General features: G+C 46.3%; 1 protein-coding gene across 10 annotated transcripts in view; it reads right to left on the bottom strand.

Moving 5' to 3' along the window:
* Window positions 1–16,604, bottom strand: part of sox5 (SRY-box transcription factor 5) — a 218,736-nt gene that overhangs the window by 64,383 nt on the left and 137,749 nt on the right. For all 10 annotated transcript variants that reach the window (XM_035614909.2, XM_047336418.1, XM_047336423.1 and 7 more), the window contains 2 exons: window positions 10,754–10,949; window positions 1,556–1,778 (listed from right to left, as the gene is read on the bottom strand). In XM_035614909.2, coding sequence (XP_035470802.1) covers window positions 1,556–1,778; window positions 10,754–10,949 — 419 coding nt within the window. The remainder of the gene's footprint in view (window positions 1–1,555; window positions 1,779–10,753; window positions 10,950–16,604) is intronic.

Here is a 16,604-nt window from a genome sequence, read left to right as displayed (position 1 = left end):
CTGCTTTCAGAACCTTGCAGAAAAGGCCTTTCAAAGTAAGGTTAGCATATCACAGCTTGAAATGGAAGCCTGTTGATGCACTGGGCTAACACAAACACACAAAAGTACACATGTGCATCTACATTTTCAGACCTCTCCAGGACTCATCCCCACCTACACCTACATATACTCTGTTCTGTCACCTTTTGCGCACAGTGTGGTTTGAGGCTGCGTTACAGTTCACGGAGATGTGAACCAGAGGTGGATTTAGAAGCCAAAGGGAAAGTCTGGAGGTGTGAAGAAAGATGTGGTATGGATTTGTGTGCTTTAGAGGTGTTCACAGGTCCACTCTGACCAATGATCAGAGAAAAGACCGGGTGCCAGGTCTGATAGTTTCATTTTGTGAATGAACTCACAATCACGTGGTACAAGAGTAGGAATAGATCGGTGTGTGTGTGTGTGTGTGTGTGTGTGTGTGTGTGTGTGTGTGTGTGCAGTCGAGAGTCACGGTGTGCGGCTGCTCCCGGGGGAGCAGACAGGTGCTGGCGATCGCGGCAGAGTCACGTCTGCAATGATACTGTGAATTCAGCAGCGGATGCACAGTCTGATCTGCAGATTGTCAGTAAATAAAAGCCATAGTGACTTAAGTGACGCAGGTGAACCCCACATTCGGCACCAACTTTTGCAATGGGATATAGATATAGTATAATCACAGGTATTGAATTACCAGAGAATGAATATCTTGTTATCTTGTGTTTTTTGTGGGTGCAGGCAGAGTAAACAGGATTTTAAATGATTTCTATAAATTAGTCTTTGAAACATTTAACCTTCTAAGTATATCATCCCATCTTCCTGAACGAAGATGGACACCGTTATCACATTATCACTGCCACGTGCATTTAATAGTGATGTGATCTCCCATTTATCTGCCCGGTGGAAATTAGAGTTGGCCATGGGCTAATTTTATCTCTTCTCCCGACTCCAACTGGTAGCCCGAGGCTACATTTGAGAATAAAATGTGGGGGGTGGGGGGGTAATTGCGCTAAACTATGTAGCCCAGGGCATCAATCTGGTTTAGCCTCCTCAACAGTGTGTGAAGTCTTTATCCGAGGTTTGAGACAGCATTCAAACCAAGGGTTACGAAGGTAGCGGGGAAAGTGATACGTTGCATTAAACGCTTGCTGATTATTAGGCTGAAATAAATCCAATGTGAGCTGCTGTTGTTATCAGTTATGAAGATATTCAAGTATGTCTGCAGGCTTTTAGCACAGTCAAGCACACACACCACACTAACAAACACAGGCCCACACATGACTTATTTGTCAGGTTGTAATCAATATGCAAAGCTTGGTGGTCAATCGGCCTGGACAGCCGATGCTATCTGTCTCATGTGCTGAAAAACAAAGGCCCGCCTCTCATCCGAATGAGTGAAAGAGGGAAAAGATGACAGAGAGGAAGACGAGGAGAGGCGAGGGCGACAGGATGTGATAAAAGAGCGCCACAGGGCCAAAAGGGATGGCGGGGAGTAGCGGATCGCACATCTGGCTGCAGAAGCATCCTCTCTTTCATCACTGACCTTCCGGCTCGTTCTTGATCAGCTCCTCCATCTTGCGTTGCTTCAGTGTGTCCACCACGTCTGCCAGGCTGCCCTTGCGTCTCTCGGGCGTCCCCAGGGTGCCCGCGGCCGAGCCCCCGTCGCTGCAGGGCCGCCCACCGCCTCCGCCGTCCTCTTTGCCCGGTGAGGTAGAATTGTGCTGGGGGTAAGGGCTCAGGGAGCTGCCCTTAGTGCCGTCCTGGTCCTGAGGGGAGGAGAAGTCGGGTAAAAAGAATTAAACTTTTGCTTTCAAAAAATTACCTAAACTTTAGGACACACAATCAAATTGGGACGAGAAAAAGCAGCAGGAGGTTGGGGCTGGCAATCGCCCACTCATTATCTTCATCCTCTTGCTCCCTTTATTCTCTCCATCTCCCCTTCCCACAGCTCAATGCAACCAACTTTCATCACCAGCCAGTTTTCTCAAGTTAGGGTACACTTCTTCTTACGCACTTCCTCTCACATCCTCTGGAATCTGCATTTGACTGACTTGGAGGTACTTGACAGAACGGAGACATGAAACAACAGCAAAAGACTCACGCATGGTCTCAGAGTCGCGCTAACTCTCCATTACAAAGCCTCCAGCGACTCCCGCTTTGAGGGATATCCAACGCCACTGTACCACGTCCCGAGTCCCAAGTTTCAGTTCCGTGCTACTTTTGTACCTGAGATTCCTGACAATTAATGCTGAGGATGCAATAGCATCACACAAAAAAAAGGGTACCTTTTCAAAAAAACAAAGCTTTGGAGCGGAGTCAAAATATTTCCACGAACTCATGAAAGAAATGAAATGCGGAAAAAAAAGAGACAAACAGAAATCAGCAACAAAATATAATATATACAGCTCATGAGGAAAGGCTCTGTTGCTTTTGCCAAGCTGTCACGATGAATAATTATCCTGCTGTCATATGGCCGATATTCACAATCTTTAACATGTTAAGTTTAATGACCTTTGGAAATCATGATCTTCTCAGACAAAATATTATTGTTAAAAACAAAAATGAATTTTAGTGAAAGTCCTCCTCCACTCATAACTGCATTTTTGATTTGTGTTACTTCACTTGGATGTTTGAGCTCGACTGTGCAGAATTATGCATGAGCCAAGTCTGACACTAGAAGTCTGCTTTCACATTCATCTGCTGAATTTTAAAAACTTGCCTGCGCTCGCACCGTAATTTTTTAAGATGCATGAGCAGGGTTTGTGACACGTGTCAAATGGTTAAACTTTCACAAGGAAAAAACATATTTGCATATTCCTAAATTCTGGAAGGGGGAGAGGGAGTAGAATTTTTTCTTTTCTAAAAGAACAGATTATTCTTTAGTTAGAGTTCAATGAATAATCGGACACAAACATGCAGACAAACAATAGAACAGCCGCTGAGTGGTAAGTAACTTTGAGAACGTTAATCTTTGACCCAATAAAACCTAAGTTTGTTCGTACAGCCTGCATGGTAGACTTATTGCCGACTCAGCCCAATTAGCGGTGACGCTGAGGGCGAGGACGGCGTCAGCTCGGAGCGCGAGCGCACGGACGTCATCTCTTTTGTCACACGTGCAGGTACAGTATAGACGAGCGCTGAGCAGTGTACACGCGCTCTCAATGCATCGACAGAGTATGCTCCCACTTGCACGAGCAGATGTGTTTGAAGTGTGTGTGTGTGTGTGTGTGTGTGTGTGTGTTTTGTGTTGTTTAATTACAGACAAAAGTGAGTCAGTCAGTTAATCAGCCAGCGAGTCTGTCAGCTCAGCTCTTTGTAGACAGGAGGGTCAATGGTCCACAGGGTTAATCTTTGGCTAATCTCACTACAGTATGGAGCATGCCACTTGGGCCAGCGGCACACATTTACAGTATCTGTTTTTGTGTGTGTGTGTGTGTGTGTGTGTGTGTGTGTGTGTGTGTGTGTGTGCGTGCGTGTGTGTGTGTGTCAGAGAGAGAAAGACAGTGGTACGCTCCATCTGTATTAATGACATTATAGCGTATTACCGTGGGGATGGTTTTCTAATCATTAACCCACAGGCTGCTGGTGGAAGTGGAACTTAATACCGAGATCACGGTCCACAGTGAAATCATCCAGCCCCCAGATGACCTTGCTCTTTTTTCTATTTTCATGTGCAAACCAAAAAAAGAAAACACAACTTTTTATATAAACACATCCATTTCAGCTGAAGAGAGAGAAAAAAAAACCCTCCTCTAAACAAATCATTCTCCGTGCTCTACGGAGAGAATGACGCTTTCAATATTGACGATGCTTTCATTGTCAGGTAGAAGACCATCATCACTTTCTGCACTTCACTGAATCTCTCTCTCTCTCTCTCTTCAGGTCTGTGTGTTTCCACACTCTGGACAAGTCAGCGACGCTCAGTAATTCACAAACTCTGCTTGGCGTTCGTGCACACGCGTTGTAATGGAGGGACAGAGTGTGACAGCGATGACACGGCCGGTAACAGTTGTACAGTATATTTAGGGCGGTGAGAGGCTGATGAGGCTTCAGTCAGACGTCGCTGAGGCCCGCTCACAGAGGGCCGCTGCGCGAGAGAGAGAGAGAGAGAGAGAGAGAGAGAGAGAGAGAGAGAGAGAGAGAGAGAGAGAGATGGAGAGAGAGAGAGAGAGAGAGAGAGAGAGAGTCTTGTGATCTGAAGCGCTTTAAGACTTCTACTCTTCTCCTCTCACCACCTGACCAACTTAGAGCTCGGCCTGCGCCCGTCTTCTCTTTCGTTGCTCCCTTCTTTCCCCCCCCCCCCCCGACACCCTTCCCTGTTCTTCAGATTAGGGAAATTCTAGACTTCAATTGAGAGGCTTTGTGATTACGAGTTGCATCAGCTCCGGCACGACATGCAAATATTACGAGAGAGAGAGAGACAGAGAATAAGCTGGTAGAAGTCAAAGATAGACAGAAGGAAAGGAAAGAGAGAAGGAGAGAGAGGCAATGTTATTAGAGGAAAAGAGAGCGAGAGATACACGGAGAGAGAAAGAGAGAGAGTGGAAGGCAGGCATCTTGAAGGCAGCGGTCACACCTGTCACATCCCATTTATCTAATCCAGCGCCTACTTAAAACAACCGCACTCTTTCTTTCGAGAAAGATGTCGCGCAAACAAAACAAACAGAACAAGAATACGGTGAGGGTGATGGAGGGGGAGGGAGTGCAGTTGGGAGGGATGGTGAGGGGTATTCGGATCTTCTTTTTTTTGGGGGGGGGGGGGGTCTGTCAAAAAGCTGCCAGGGAGATGTCATCTCGCTGCAACCGACAATGGAGGTCATTTCCCAATCAGAGGGAATTAGCAGGGAGCCGTGGCTTCTTCAAAGACCCGGTACATTAGGGGCCCGTGACATTATTTGTGTGAAGTCAGACAGACAGCCTCATCCCAAAGGCAACTTAAATGGCTTATGATTTTATTTTATTTTTTAATTCTTTCTCATCAACCTCTCGACATATAATCCATGTGTCCAAGACAGAGGGATATAAAAAAAAGAAAACAAGACAGAAGACCGACTCTGTACCTTAAAACGGGTGTCGCTCGGGCCGGCGTGTGAGCGGCGACGTGCTACCTTTGCGCTAATACGGGGTTTGCAAAAACTTTTCTCATCAACATGGATTTATTCATTAAGTACAAACACAAAATTGTGGATACTGTAAACGTCCGTGGCCTCCTCTCCGTGCATGTGTGCGAGCGGGCTTCTGCAATTTCTGTGCATATATGTGTGACGCTGTGTGAGTGCACATAGCCTGTAGGTGTGTGTGCCGGCATGTGTGTGTGTGTGTGTGTGCGCGCGTGCGTGTATAAATGTGCGAGTGCCTGCATGCATGTATTTATATGCACTAGATGTGGCAGGCTGGCAGTGTGGGCGGTTCTGCCTTTAGTTTGCAGATGTCAATTCTCTTCCAAATGACTGGAACAAAGTAAAAATTGCGCCTCACTCTCTTTATCCTTTTACTGCCTCTGCAATGGAACCGAATTAAACAACTTTTGTCTTCTTAAGCTCATCTGTGAGGGGATGTTGGTTTAAAAACACTTAACTCTTGCCAGAAAAAGAGGAGGGGGGGGGAACCTAAATGCTATTTTTTTTTCTTCCTACAGGAGGCACAGATGCCACTGTTGTTCTTTTTTTTCTTCTTCTTATTCCTTCGTCTTCTTCCCTTCCTATTCCTCTTTTGCCCGACAGAAGAAACTCTCTCTCTCACTCTCTCCCTCCCCGCGCCGTAGCCTGACATGTCTTGGACCGTGCAATGTGTACGTGTGAAAAACAGCATTTGATGCTTGGCGCGTCGTCGAGGATCAAGGCATGGACAATGTGGCAGTAGGAAGGAGCTGGAAACAGCTGCTGAGCTCAAACACACACACACACACACACACACACGGCGAACGTCACTGATCACTCCTGCAGGGGGGAAAGACTTAGCTCCGCGCCAGAGCTGCCAATCTCTGCGACATACACTTAACACACCTCCGCTACACTGCCAAACACACACACACATACACACACACACACACACACACACACACACACACACACACACACACACACACACACACACACACACACACACACACACACACACACACACACACCAAATCCCTTTTACATGCCATGGCTAAACACATAGACTGTCAGTTTTGACTTGGAGGTCCCTCAGGCTGGGACAAGCAGGGAAACACACGTTACGTTTATCCTTCTGTTCTGACAATGTGGTTCAGCTTCACCATGTAAATCCCTGATATAAAAATAAAAATAGAAATAAATATATATATATACATGTGAATATAGTGTGTGACATAGATAATTGTTTAAATACATTGATATCAATGCTTAATTAGAAGAAAATTTGAAAATAAGTGCCATTGTATTAATTTAGAATTCAAAAGGTCCAATTTCTAATCGTCGACTTAAGTTTTATTGTCTGAGAATCGCACACTTGCCCTTTCCTTATCTTTAAAAAACAGCCATATTTTTGAATAGCAGTTTGGCTAAAATGCTCCACCAGTGTATTTTACCGCGACCCCTCGCTGTTGACAGGCAAGCGTGTGTTGATTCATTAGTGCATCACTGGCATGAGAAATTAAGTGTGACCACTGTGTCTCAAGACTGCTCAGTGACTGTGTTAAATCTGTCAAATTCACACGAGCACGCGCGCACAGCCACGGGCACAGTCACACATAGAAAATAACACCGGTGAAAAAAAAGAGGGAAAGAGAGAGCTTGTGGAGGGGAACCAAAAAAGGAGTAATGCCTTTATAGTTTTGTATCGCGTGAGCGTGCATCTTGCCTGTTAATGAAGTAATTAGTGTTTGTCCATTAACACATTCATGAAAGACGATGCTCACCTCGGCCTGATGTGAAAACATAATTTTTCCCCTGCAATAACACAAACATATAGGACGTCAAAGAGAGCAAACAGGCGGGAAAGATATGGAAAAATTATCATATTTGCACTGAGGTCTTAAAGGTATCCTGTTTTATAAATCTCACATATTTAGTTCAAGTTTAAAAAACATCCTTTAATTACTGCAGGTGTGTCATAGCTAGATGTGTTGTCGATTGAACGACCTCATTGAGCTGCGATTAAAATCCATCCCGTCAGGAATTTGAACTGAGCCGCTCTCAACCAATCATGGTCCAGCTGCGCGGCGAGAATATTCAGTAAAAACACCCTTTTAGCTAAACTACATTCATTTGCAAAACCATTATGAGCAGCAGTAGTCTCATCCGGAGCCAGGGTTCGTATAAAAAAAAACAAAAATGTAAAAAAAAAAGTGAATAATCCGACACCTTTCAAGCTTTTAAAACAAGTGTGAGTGCTGGTTTGTGTGTGTGTGTGTGTGTGTGTGTGTGTGTGGGTGTGTGTGTGGCTGAGCAGCTGCAGCAGTCAGGTAAAGCGGCCGGGCCAAAGCCGAGCAGGCAGGCGAGGCGGGCGGGATGAAGAGGTCAGTGTGTAGCTGAGCTCTTCTCCGCTTGCCGTGTTAATTTACTATGACAAGATAAAGCTGTAATCTCTACCACCCCCCCCCCCCCCCCCCCCCCCCCCCACACACACACACACACACCCCTTGCTCCTCTCGCTTTTCCCCCCGCTGCCTCACTTCCAAGTCAACTGGTCGCCGATGAGCCATTTACTTCCCCCTATCACTTAACGACAATTGCCCTGGGAGAGAGAGAGAGACCCCCAACCCCACTCCCTCAGACCCCCCCCCCCCCCCCCCCCCGCCCGCCCCCCGCAGTAAATCTCCTCCTCCCTCTCCATCTCCCTTCCCATGTCTCTTCATCCACTCTTCACTGACAGTCAGCGGCGAAGGGATTGGAAAAAAAAAATTTAACACACGTCTTACAACATGCCAAGCAGGCAGTCGGATAAGCCCCCATCCCACATACCAGCCACACACTCTGCTCGCCACTTAATAATCCACATCAGATATTATACAGCATATGAGCCCCCCCCCCCCCCCCCACTCTAATAACACAAGTCCTTCCAGCACACAGAAAAACACCAATCATCACTGTCTCCCTACTACTGCAAGTTAATGGACTAGAAAGCAGCTGTGTGTCATTTTTAGGGATATTTAAGAATCTTTCCACGGGTAGTCCTTTCATAGTAACGCAGGCAGGACAGTGATGACGGACAAAATATTAAATAAATGATTTGAAGTTTGTACATTTTTTGTTTTTCACGTAAATATAATTGATAACTGTATCTAAATGAACCAGCGATAATCTCATCCCTGTCCTCAACGGCAACAGATAACCTGGTGTACTGTATGTGTGAGTTTGCGCGTGTTTGTTTGTGTGTGTGTGTGTGTGTGTGTGTGTGTGTGTGTGTGTGCTTCCCCATGGGCCCCAGGACTTTGGTTTACAGTAGGCGCCTGCCACACATGCAGAGTCCACCGTGGGAGGTTCCCTGCAGGCTAATCAGCGGGCTAATTACGGAATTAGCTTTCCATTACAGCTCCTAAGGACTGTTTCATTGTTTTATCACCGGTATGGGGGAAAGGTCGACGGTCGTTATCAGAGCGCCGCTGTGACAAGGTGTGTACGGGGGTGAGGGCTCGTGGCGAAGCACAATCACACACACACACACACACACACACGGAGTGAAAACACACCGGAGAGACTTGAGACACGAGAAGGACTAAAGTCTCCTGAAACGGACGCCCTGAAAAGGTTAATCGTGTTTGTCGCGGTGGACACTCAACGTTTTGTTTTGCAAACACAATTTAGACAAAAAAATAAATAATGCATCGCAGCGACACGTAAACAGCCCACAGTCACGTACCCACACGTATGTAATGAACATACATTTGTAAACCACACCACATGTATTGAGTGTGTAACGAGCCGCACGCAGGAAAACAGTCATGCACACGGAGCTGTGCGCTCTCACACACCACATGTGTACGTACGCACACACGCACAGACACACACCTGCGTCAAGAGGTTTACAATAAGCCTGTATACTGCGAAGTCTACGCTGCAATTTAACATGAATCAAGCCGAGGATTGCAACTGTACAAACACGCGCGCACACGAGAGCCCCTCGCAAAAAACAGAGCCATACATTCAGCACCACCAACAATGTCACACTTCATCCCAAAGACGAAGTGACTCACTTGCCATGGCTCACAATTTGCAGTCACGCAACTGTGCATCAAACGGGCTCTGGGCGACGGCTGGTGGAGCGCACATGAAAGCGAAAACACGTGTGACCCCCCCGAACAGTAGCCTTGAACTTTTTTTTTTCTTTTTTCCCCCATTTAAAAAAAACAACAACGATAACCTCGAGCTCTCGGCACCAAACCGCTTTTCACTCAGAGAAAACGTCCATTTCTGCCTCTTTAGAAACCTGAGGAAAGGAAACCTTTTCATTTCCATCGTGAATCACCAGAAATGTATCCATACATTTTGTTTCATACTCTGGTCTTCTCTGGGTTTTTTTGTGTGTTGTGGTTTGAAAGGTGACTCTCAAGTCACCATAAGGGAAGTAAACAACATATTGAAATCAAAGACATCCAGACGGTTTGTGCAATCGTTTTGATTCCAATATGCAGAAACGTCCCTGTTTACTTGTCCAGAAATGACTGAAAAATTCAATTTAAGCAACACCATTTTTTAATTATTCTGAACATATTGCATTGCCCAAACCACATTATATATCAATTTCGGAAGATAAAAAATAAACAAGGTCAATGTAATTAATTTCCAGCCGAGCACATCCACAAAAATAAAACTTTTTTTTCCCACTGGGCGTAAGTTATAAGTAACTGTCACACCGGTGCTACCTACTCCTCCAGCTCGTTTACGGAGCTTTAAATACAGACAGAGGGTTACGACGTTCCCCCTCCGTACTGCTGGAGGTCAGGATTACCGTGGACATAATCTGATCTGGGGTCTGTGCCCTGGGGGGAACTCGTCACCTCCAGCCCCTCAAACACACAGACAGACGGCCTCATGGGAAGGAAAGCCAACGGCAGAGAGCCAACGGAGAGATGAAGGCCAAGCTGCCGATGACCGAGGCTGCAGTCAACTTGCGAGGTGAGTTGTACTATGCGCGTTTTAAGTTTTTAATAATAAAAATAAGGTTTTATGTTATTTAATATTAGACTTTGTTGTCAGTCTGTCCACCAGTTGAGTGCCAGTTTTCGAGGACGATAACGGCCACGATGATGAGACATTCTGAGATCAAAAACTATTCATGGATTTTTCTAAACTTTAGTTTCTTATTCTTTGTTTGTCGTCGATTTGATGGGATAATCATGCTCTAAATCCTTCAGCAAGTTATGGCGTTATAAGAAATGTTTTGTTTTCAATTATTTTGATTTATCGATGTTTGTCATCAGTGTATATCGGAAAGTAAGAAAGTGAGTCAGATTTGAAATTTACCTCAAACGGTGGCACTTTTAACTTCATGTGTTTTTTATTTAAAACTTTTTTTAAACTTTTATTTCATCGCAAGCCTTCAACTAGGGTAATGTTTCCAAAAAACTAATGAGAACATGAAGCAGAATCTGAAGCCTTGGGTGACCCTGGTTGGAAACGTCTTCACTCCGTGATACCTGTTTCAAAGCGCGACCCTGGGTCAGCGCTCAAGGCCACAATCACCCATAGGTGCGTGCTTTCATCCACAGCAACACTGAAGCGAGATTGAAGCAGAATTTTTTTTTAGAACAAAAAAAAACGGCGGCTGTTCTCACCATGCTGTGGGGGCTGTCCAAGTTGCGGTTGACGGGCGAGCGAGGGGACACCTTGCTGCAGTAGGAGGCCAGGGGGAGGTGGATGACACCGCCGAGTCCCTCGCTCTCCTCATCCTCCATTCGCTGTCTGCTCGTTGCCATGGTTACATCTCCATCTGTCCCCCCATATGGAGAGGCTGGTCGCTTGGAAGACATCCTGGGAAAAAAAAAAAGGGAGATAGGGGAGATAGACGGAGAGAGAAGGAAAAAACAGGAGGAAAGAGTGAGCAATATCCAAAGGATGATATAATAGATTGAGAAATGGAGGCATCAGTAAGTGTGGATGAAACTAGTTCCTGTAAAGTCATGGATAGCGTGAGTCCAATTTTATTACCTACTTTAAGAATTAAAATGCCAGCATGAAGACATGTTTGAGTCCTTCGGGCAGGTATTCACCAAATCCCATTCAGCATGACGACCTACACCGACTCAATGTCCTCCCTTTTCTCTGGATTCCTTTTTTGTTGTTGCTATTTTGCGCAACGTTCAGACAACAGAGCTCTCACAGTGCAACTCCGGTGCATCATCCCCTTCAGTCGGTGTGCGAGCACCCAGCTCCTTGGCAGACCTTCATACGCACACTCAGGTCTTACAGTGTGTTTACCATGGAGGCCGTTGCGTTCCGCGATCGCGTTTCCAAACGACGTGGGCCATTACCGCAAATGGAGCCCGCTTGCACTGGCATTGTGCAGGAAATGACCATGTCTTGACAATGGGCTTTCAGAGAGAGAGAGAGAGAGAGAGAGAGAGAGAGCAACGTACGCACAGTGACAATTATATGTGTTTATGAAAACCTTCGGACAATAGAGGAACCGGACGAAAATGGCTAGCAACGCGAGGGCCCCGCTGTTGGCATTGGTTACCGTGGATTTGTTCCCCTGAAAAGAAGGAAGGGATATAAAGCCAAATCTATTAGGGCGAACTCTGTCACTCACGAAGTAAACTCGCCTCCCCGTACTTCAGCTGAACAGGGACGCGGTGACTACGTGGCAATAATAGAATTTAATGTGCTTCTCAGCGTCGCCTGAATGCTTTCAGATGCACTTGTCAGCCTTGAAGCCACTGTGACTATGACCCTGGGTAATAGGCTGCTAACACTCGGAGGCACAGAGTACGACTGAGGGGAGGGGTGAGAGTGATGGGAAGCGGCTGCGAATGAGAAATAGGCAACAGGCGTCTGACTCCCAAACCCTCTGATTCTACGTTTTCTCTTTTCTGCTTCTTCGCATATTTCACCGCAGGCCGTCATCATCGCGCCTTCGTCCTCCGTCCATAAATCATCTGTCTCCGATTTGCTCCGTCTTCCTCTCCAGTCTCTCTCCTAAATTCCTCCCCTCTGTCCCCGCTTGTCTCCAGTAAACTGATTACCCTCTTGACTCTATTGGATTTCCTCTGGACTGTACAGTACATCTGGCATTGTTCCTAGGAGCAGCCCTGCCACTTATTCAATGCTTATTTACCTTATGACAGTGGAAAGGCAAACAATATTGAGTGCTGCTCACTGGGGGAGATGAGGGAAAAACGCTCCACGCAAAGACACGCAACATGCCGCCTTATCGCAGGGAAGGTTAAGCTCACGATCAGATCAACTCCACTGCAGTATTACTGGAATACTCTCCAGCATACGGATGTAATTTCATTTGCTGTAATTGCTTTTGGAAGTTTTCATAGACCTCATAGATAATATAATAATTTAAACCAGTTTACTAATTTGTGTTATCATGTGCTTATTTCTGAAATCATTTCAGATCTCCCAAAAGTTTTCAGGAACACAAAAAGCACAAGAGACAATCTTGTTTCCTTTCCATACATTTTCTCGACTTCCACTGGTTACCGAAGAGCTTTTTTTTTTTTAACTTTGTACAATTTCATCCGCTTATGAGGCACCCTTGTCATACTTCATTCGAAGCTGAATCAGAAAATTGTAAAATCACCAAAGGTTTCTACGACTAATTTGAGATCTGCAAACCTACAATCTCACAATTTTAGAGACCATTTTGTATGCACTCATTAATGCTGAACAAGTTAGAATACACACACACAAACATTTGTAGAAGTCAACCGGATTGGAATGCGTATCTGCAGCTGATTTCTTTATCTGCTTGGAAGCTCTACCTACGTGGGCATGCTCAGCAGAAACTGAGGCCATAAATGACCAGTAAAGATTCTATTATATTGTTTCGATGACAAAGTGACTTGCATAAGAATGCACATTGCGACCATTAAATTTAAACTGATAAAATTGAAATTCACATCTGATAGATTGGCTGAGGAGGAGGCTCCGTCTGTATGTGTGTGTGTGTGTGTGTGTGTGTGTGTGTGTGTGTGTGTGTGTGTGTGTGTGCATACAAACTTTTTATATGTAAGTCTCACACACTTTTCCAACGTGAGAGGCAGGTCCAGCTGTACAAACTACTGGGCTTAAAGGCCATGCAGCACATACACACACACACACACACATACATGCATATGTGCACATAGGATAGAGGCCTTAAACACTGCAGGTCTGTCGTCATCACTGCCTGTTTACTTTACCTCCTTTCACTGTGTCACACTGAGGCCTTTTGTTTCAGACACACGCACGCACGCGCACACACACACACGCACGCACGCACGCAAGCACGCACACACACACACACACACACACACACACACACACACACACACACCTCCCCTTGTGTCAAACACCTCTGCCCAGACATTGCCGCTACACACAGACCCAGGGTCAGCACCAAATCCCCTTCTTCACCGAGGGTTTGACATCAGCCCAGCGACAGAAATGTCTTGGAAAGTGGCGGAGGATTCTCCGTTCTGTCATTTGCAGCTTTATTGTCCATGATTCAACTACAGTAGCCTCGTTGGCATTTTTACAGGAAGAGTCCACGGACAATAACAGTTACACATTAACACGGGAAACAACGCCGACAGCCCAAAACTCTGTAGGGCCAGAGAGAGCACCTTGTTCTCCCAAAGAAAACAAACACTTCATTTCATCATTCTATTTGCCCCTCGTCTTCTCCCTCCACTCCTCTTCACCCCCCCCCCCCCCCCCCCCCCAAACGCCGCAACTACTTCCTCAGAGGTGGGTGTCTATGAATGGGCAGGCCGTTCGCAGCTCCTCTCCGGCTGTAAAATCCCCCCTCTCTCCCCACCGTTCGCCTTTGAAGTCGAATTACTATACGATTGGGCACGGCGGGTGTGCAGGTTACGCCGGCTACTTCATTTAAAGTTTGGCAGCGCTGTCAGGCCGGCCGGGAGAGACCCGGAGGAGGTCGTCTGAAAGCGCAGAGAGCGATGCGAGGATTAGGTAAGATGAGGGTTTTATTAAGTCGATAAATTGGCAACGTCGTCCAGGTCATAATTAGAGAATATTAGCATAATTTCGGCCCCGTCTGAAACCAGAAATTGAACGTGCCACACCGAGCATGCGTCTTTAACTTACTCACATGCGGCTGGCCCTATTCTATGAAACGTGACATAACACCATTGCAACACTGTTGCAGTGTACTTTTCCATTTACAAGTCATATTAATAAGTAAACAAAATTCCAATCATCTGTTTGTCTTCTCGAGCCTGTCGAAACCACACACGCACACACACACACAAACACACAACTATACACTTGGTGAGAACTCTAAGCTGAGATTAGAGCGCCACTTCCCCTTGGCTTTTTGATGATTAGCGGCTCCTCCGCTAAGTCCCTCTCATATCACATATGTCCACTGCTGCTAAGTCACTAATCGGACAGCGACGGACGTCCATTAACGGGCCGAATAATCGCCACCGACGGTGGTTAACCATCTCCTGGCCGCCGCTTTGCAGTGAACAACGCGCCCATTTCTACATTGGCCCGTCAGCAGCGGCGGGCTTATGCACACGGAAGCGCGTTTTTAAATACAGGCGGACAGCTTATGGACACGCAAGGGAGAGTGTGGAGACACACACACACACACAAAAACACACACACACACACACACACACACAAACAGATCAAATGAATTAAGCAAAATGGGGGCAAAGATTTGTTTCAGCGTCAATGAGGAGTGAGGGGAAGACAAAGCAGCCATCGCAGAAATGTCACAGGCTATCTCTCTCACAGGCACGTACACACACACGGCCAGCTCTGTGTGTCTGGCTGCTAACATAATCATGCTCCTAACTGCTCTTGTTAACTCCTCTACTCAGAACAAGCTTCCAGGGAGCGTGGGAGCCTCCTCTGGAGAATTCCACAGCAAAGTGTGTGTGATTCTGCGTATGTGTGTGTGTGTGTGCGTGCGTATGTGTGTGTGTGTGTGCTTGCACGCACGCGTTAGGCCTCTCTTTAAATTGCAACCCATTATTTCAACCGCTACGCAAACGTCCGCGCACCGCACAGTCAGTCAAGCGCTTTGTCTACAGTGAGAATAAGCACAGTGGCTAATTCCAAAGTGCTGTCAAGAGTCAAAGTGACTTCTTTTTCTTTTTTTTCTCCCCCTCCCTCCACCTTGTGACTGCTCAGAACTGCCCGCCTGTCACTCAGGTGCCGGTTTCTTTGCTTGGAAATGCGAGTTATCTTTGAAATTGTTCTCTGGAGGGAATAGAAGGGCACATCAAAAATAGTTGAGCGGAATGTGCCTTTTCAGATAAGGCGCCCGGGGCGTTTTTTGCCGCGGAGGAGCCGACCGCAGCATTTACATCTGTACGACACCTCAGGTGGGAATTTAAACAAATGTTGCCCCCACGTGTCATGCTATCACCCGCTCTTAGCGCCCCCACCCCTTCTTGTTGCGTCTGCTATTCTCAGCTTTCGAAAATAATTTCTCCTTCGCTCTCTCTGCTTCTATCGCTCTGTCACACACTCTTGAACTTATTTTAACATCGGCCGTCCTCCCGCTCTCTCTCTCTCTCCCGCCGCTCTCTCTTTCCTGGTGTTGTCTTACTTACTGCTCCCTCTTTACACAATCAGCTGTTTGTAAGAATGCCGCTCCATCCCTCCCCTCATTCTCTCTCTCCCTTCTTCTCTGTGCAGACTCTTAAGGATATTGCCTAATATCTATTTATAGGCTGTCCTTTTGAACAGTGGGAATAGTGGGGCAGCAACAGAGAAGAAAAGGCTGAGATGGAGGGATAAAAGACCAGGGGACGAGGCACCTGGAGGAGGGAGTCAATGATATTCCCTCATTTCTTGGTGTGACTCTGTTACATTTGACCACTTCGGGTTGTCTTGACGAGCGTTACAAAACAGTTTTTTTTTATATTTGAGAGAAGGGTAAAACTTTACATTTTAAAATGTTAATCTCCAGGGGCTATTTTGAAAATACCAATTTAAAAACTATTTCCAATTCATGTTTTAGCAAGAAGCGTAACTGCGCCATGACATTGTGAAAGCGCGAAACTTTCTGCTCGGAATCGATGTAAAAAGCCTGCTGAGTTTTTCTTGGTGACTTTCTGTGTTCGAGCAAACGGTGTGAAACGGTTCGAAAAAGCGAACACAGCTCCCGCTTGTGTACGCTCACACAGTCATATATACACACACAGACACACCCTTGCACACACACACGAGCCCACACACACACACACACACACACACACACACACACACACACACACACACACACACACACACACACACACACACACACACACACACACACACACACACACACACACACACACACACACACACACACACACACAAAGCGTCCTCTGTGAGGTGCCCTAAATCGGCGGCCAACAGCCCAAACCGTGTTTCCTGTCCAGCTTACCCACAAAAGGCAATAACACATAACCCTAATGTCACCGCTGTTAATCACACACACACGCTGGAGAGACA

This window comes from Scophthalmus maximus, chromosome 12 (assembly GCF_022379125.1).
Source record: "Scophthalmus maximus strain ysfricsl-2021 chromosome 12, ASM2237912v1, whole genome shotgun sequence".
NCBI lineage: Eukaryota > Metazoa > Chordata > Actinopteri > Pleuronectiformes > Scophthalmidae > Scophthalmus > Scophthalmus maximus.
This window is presented reverse-complemented; position numbering and strand designations above follow the sequence as displayed.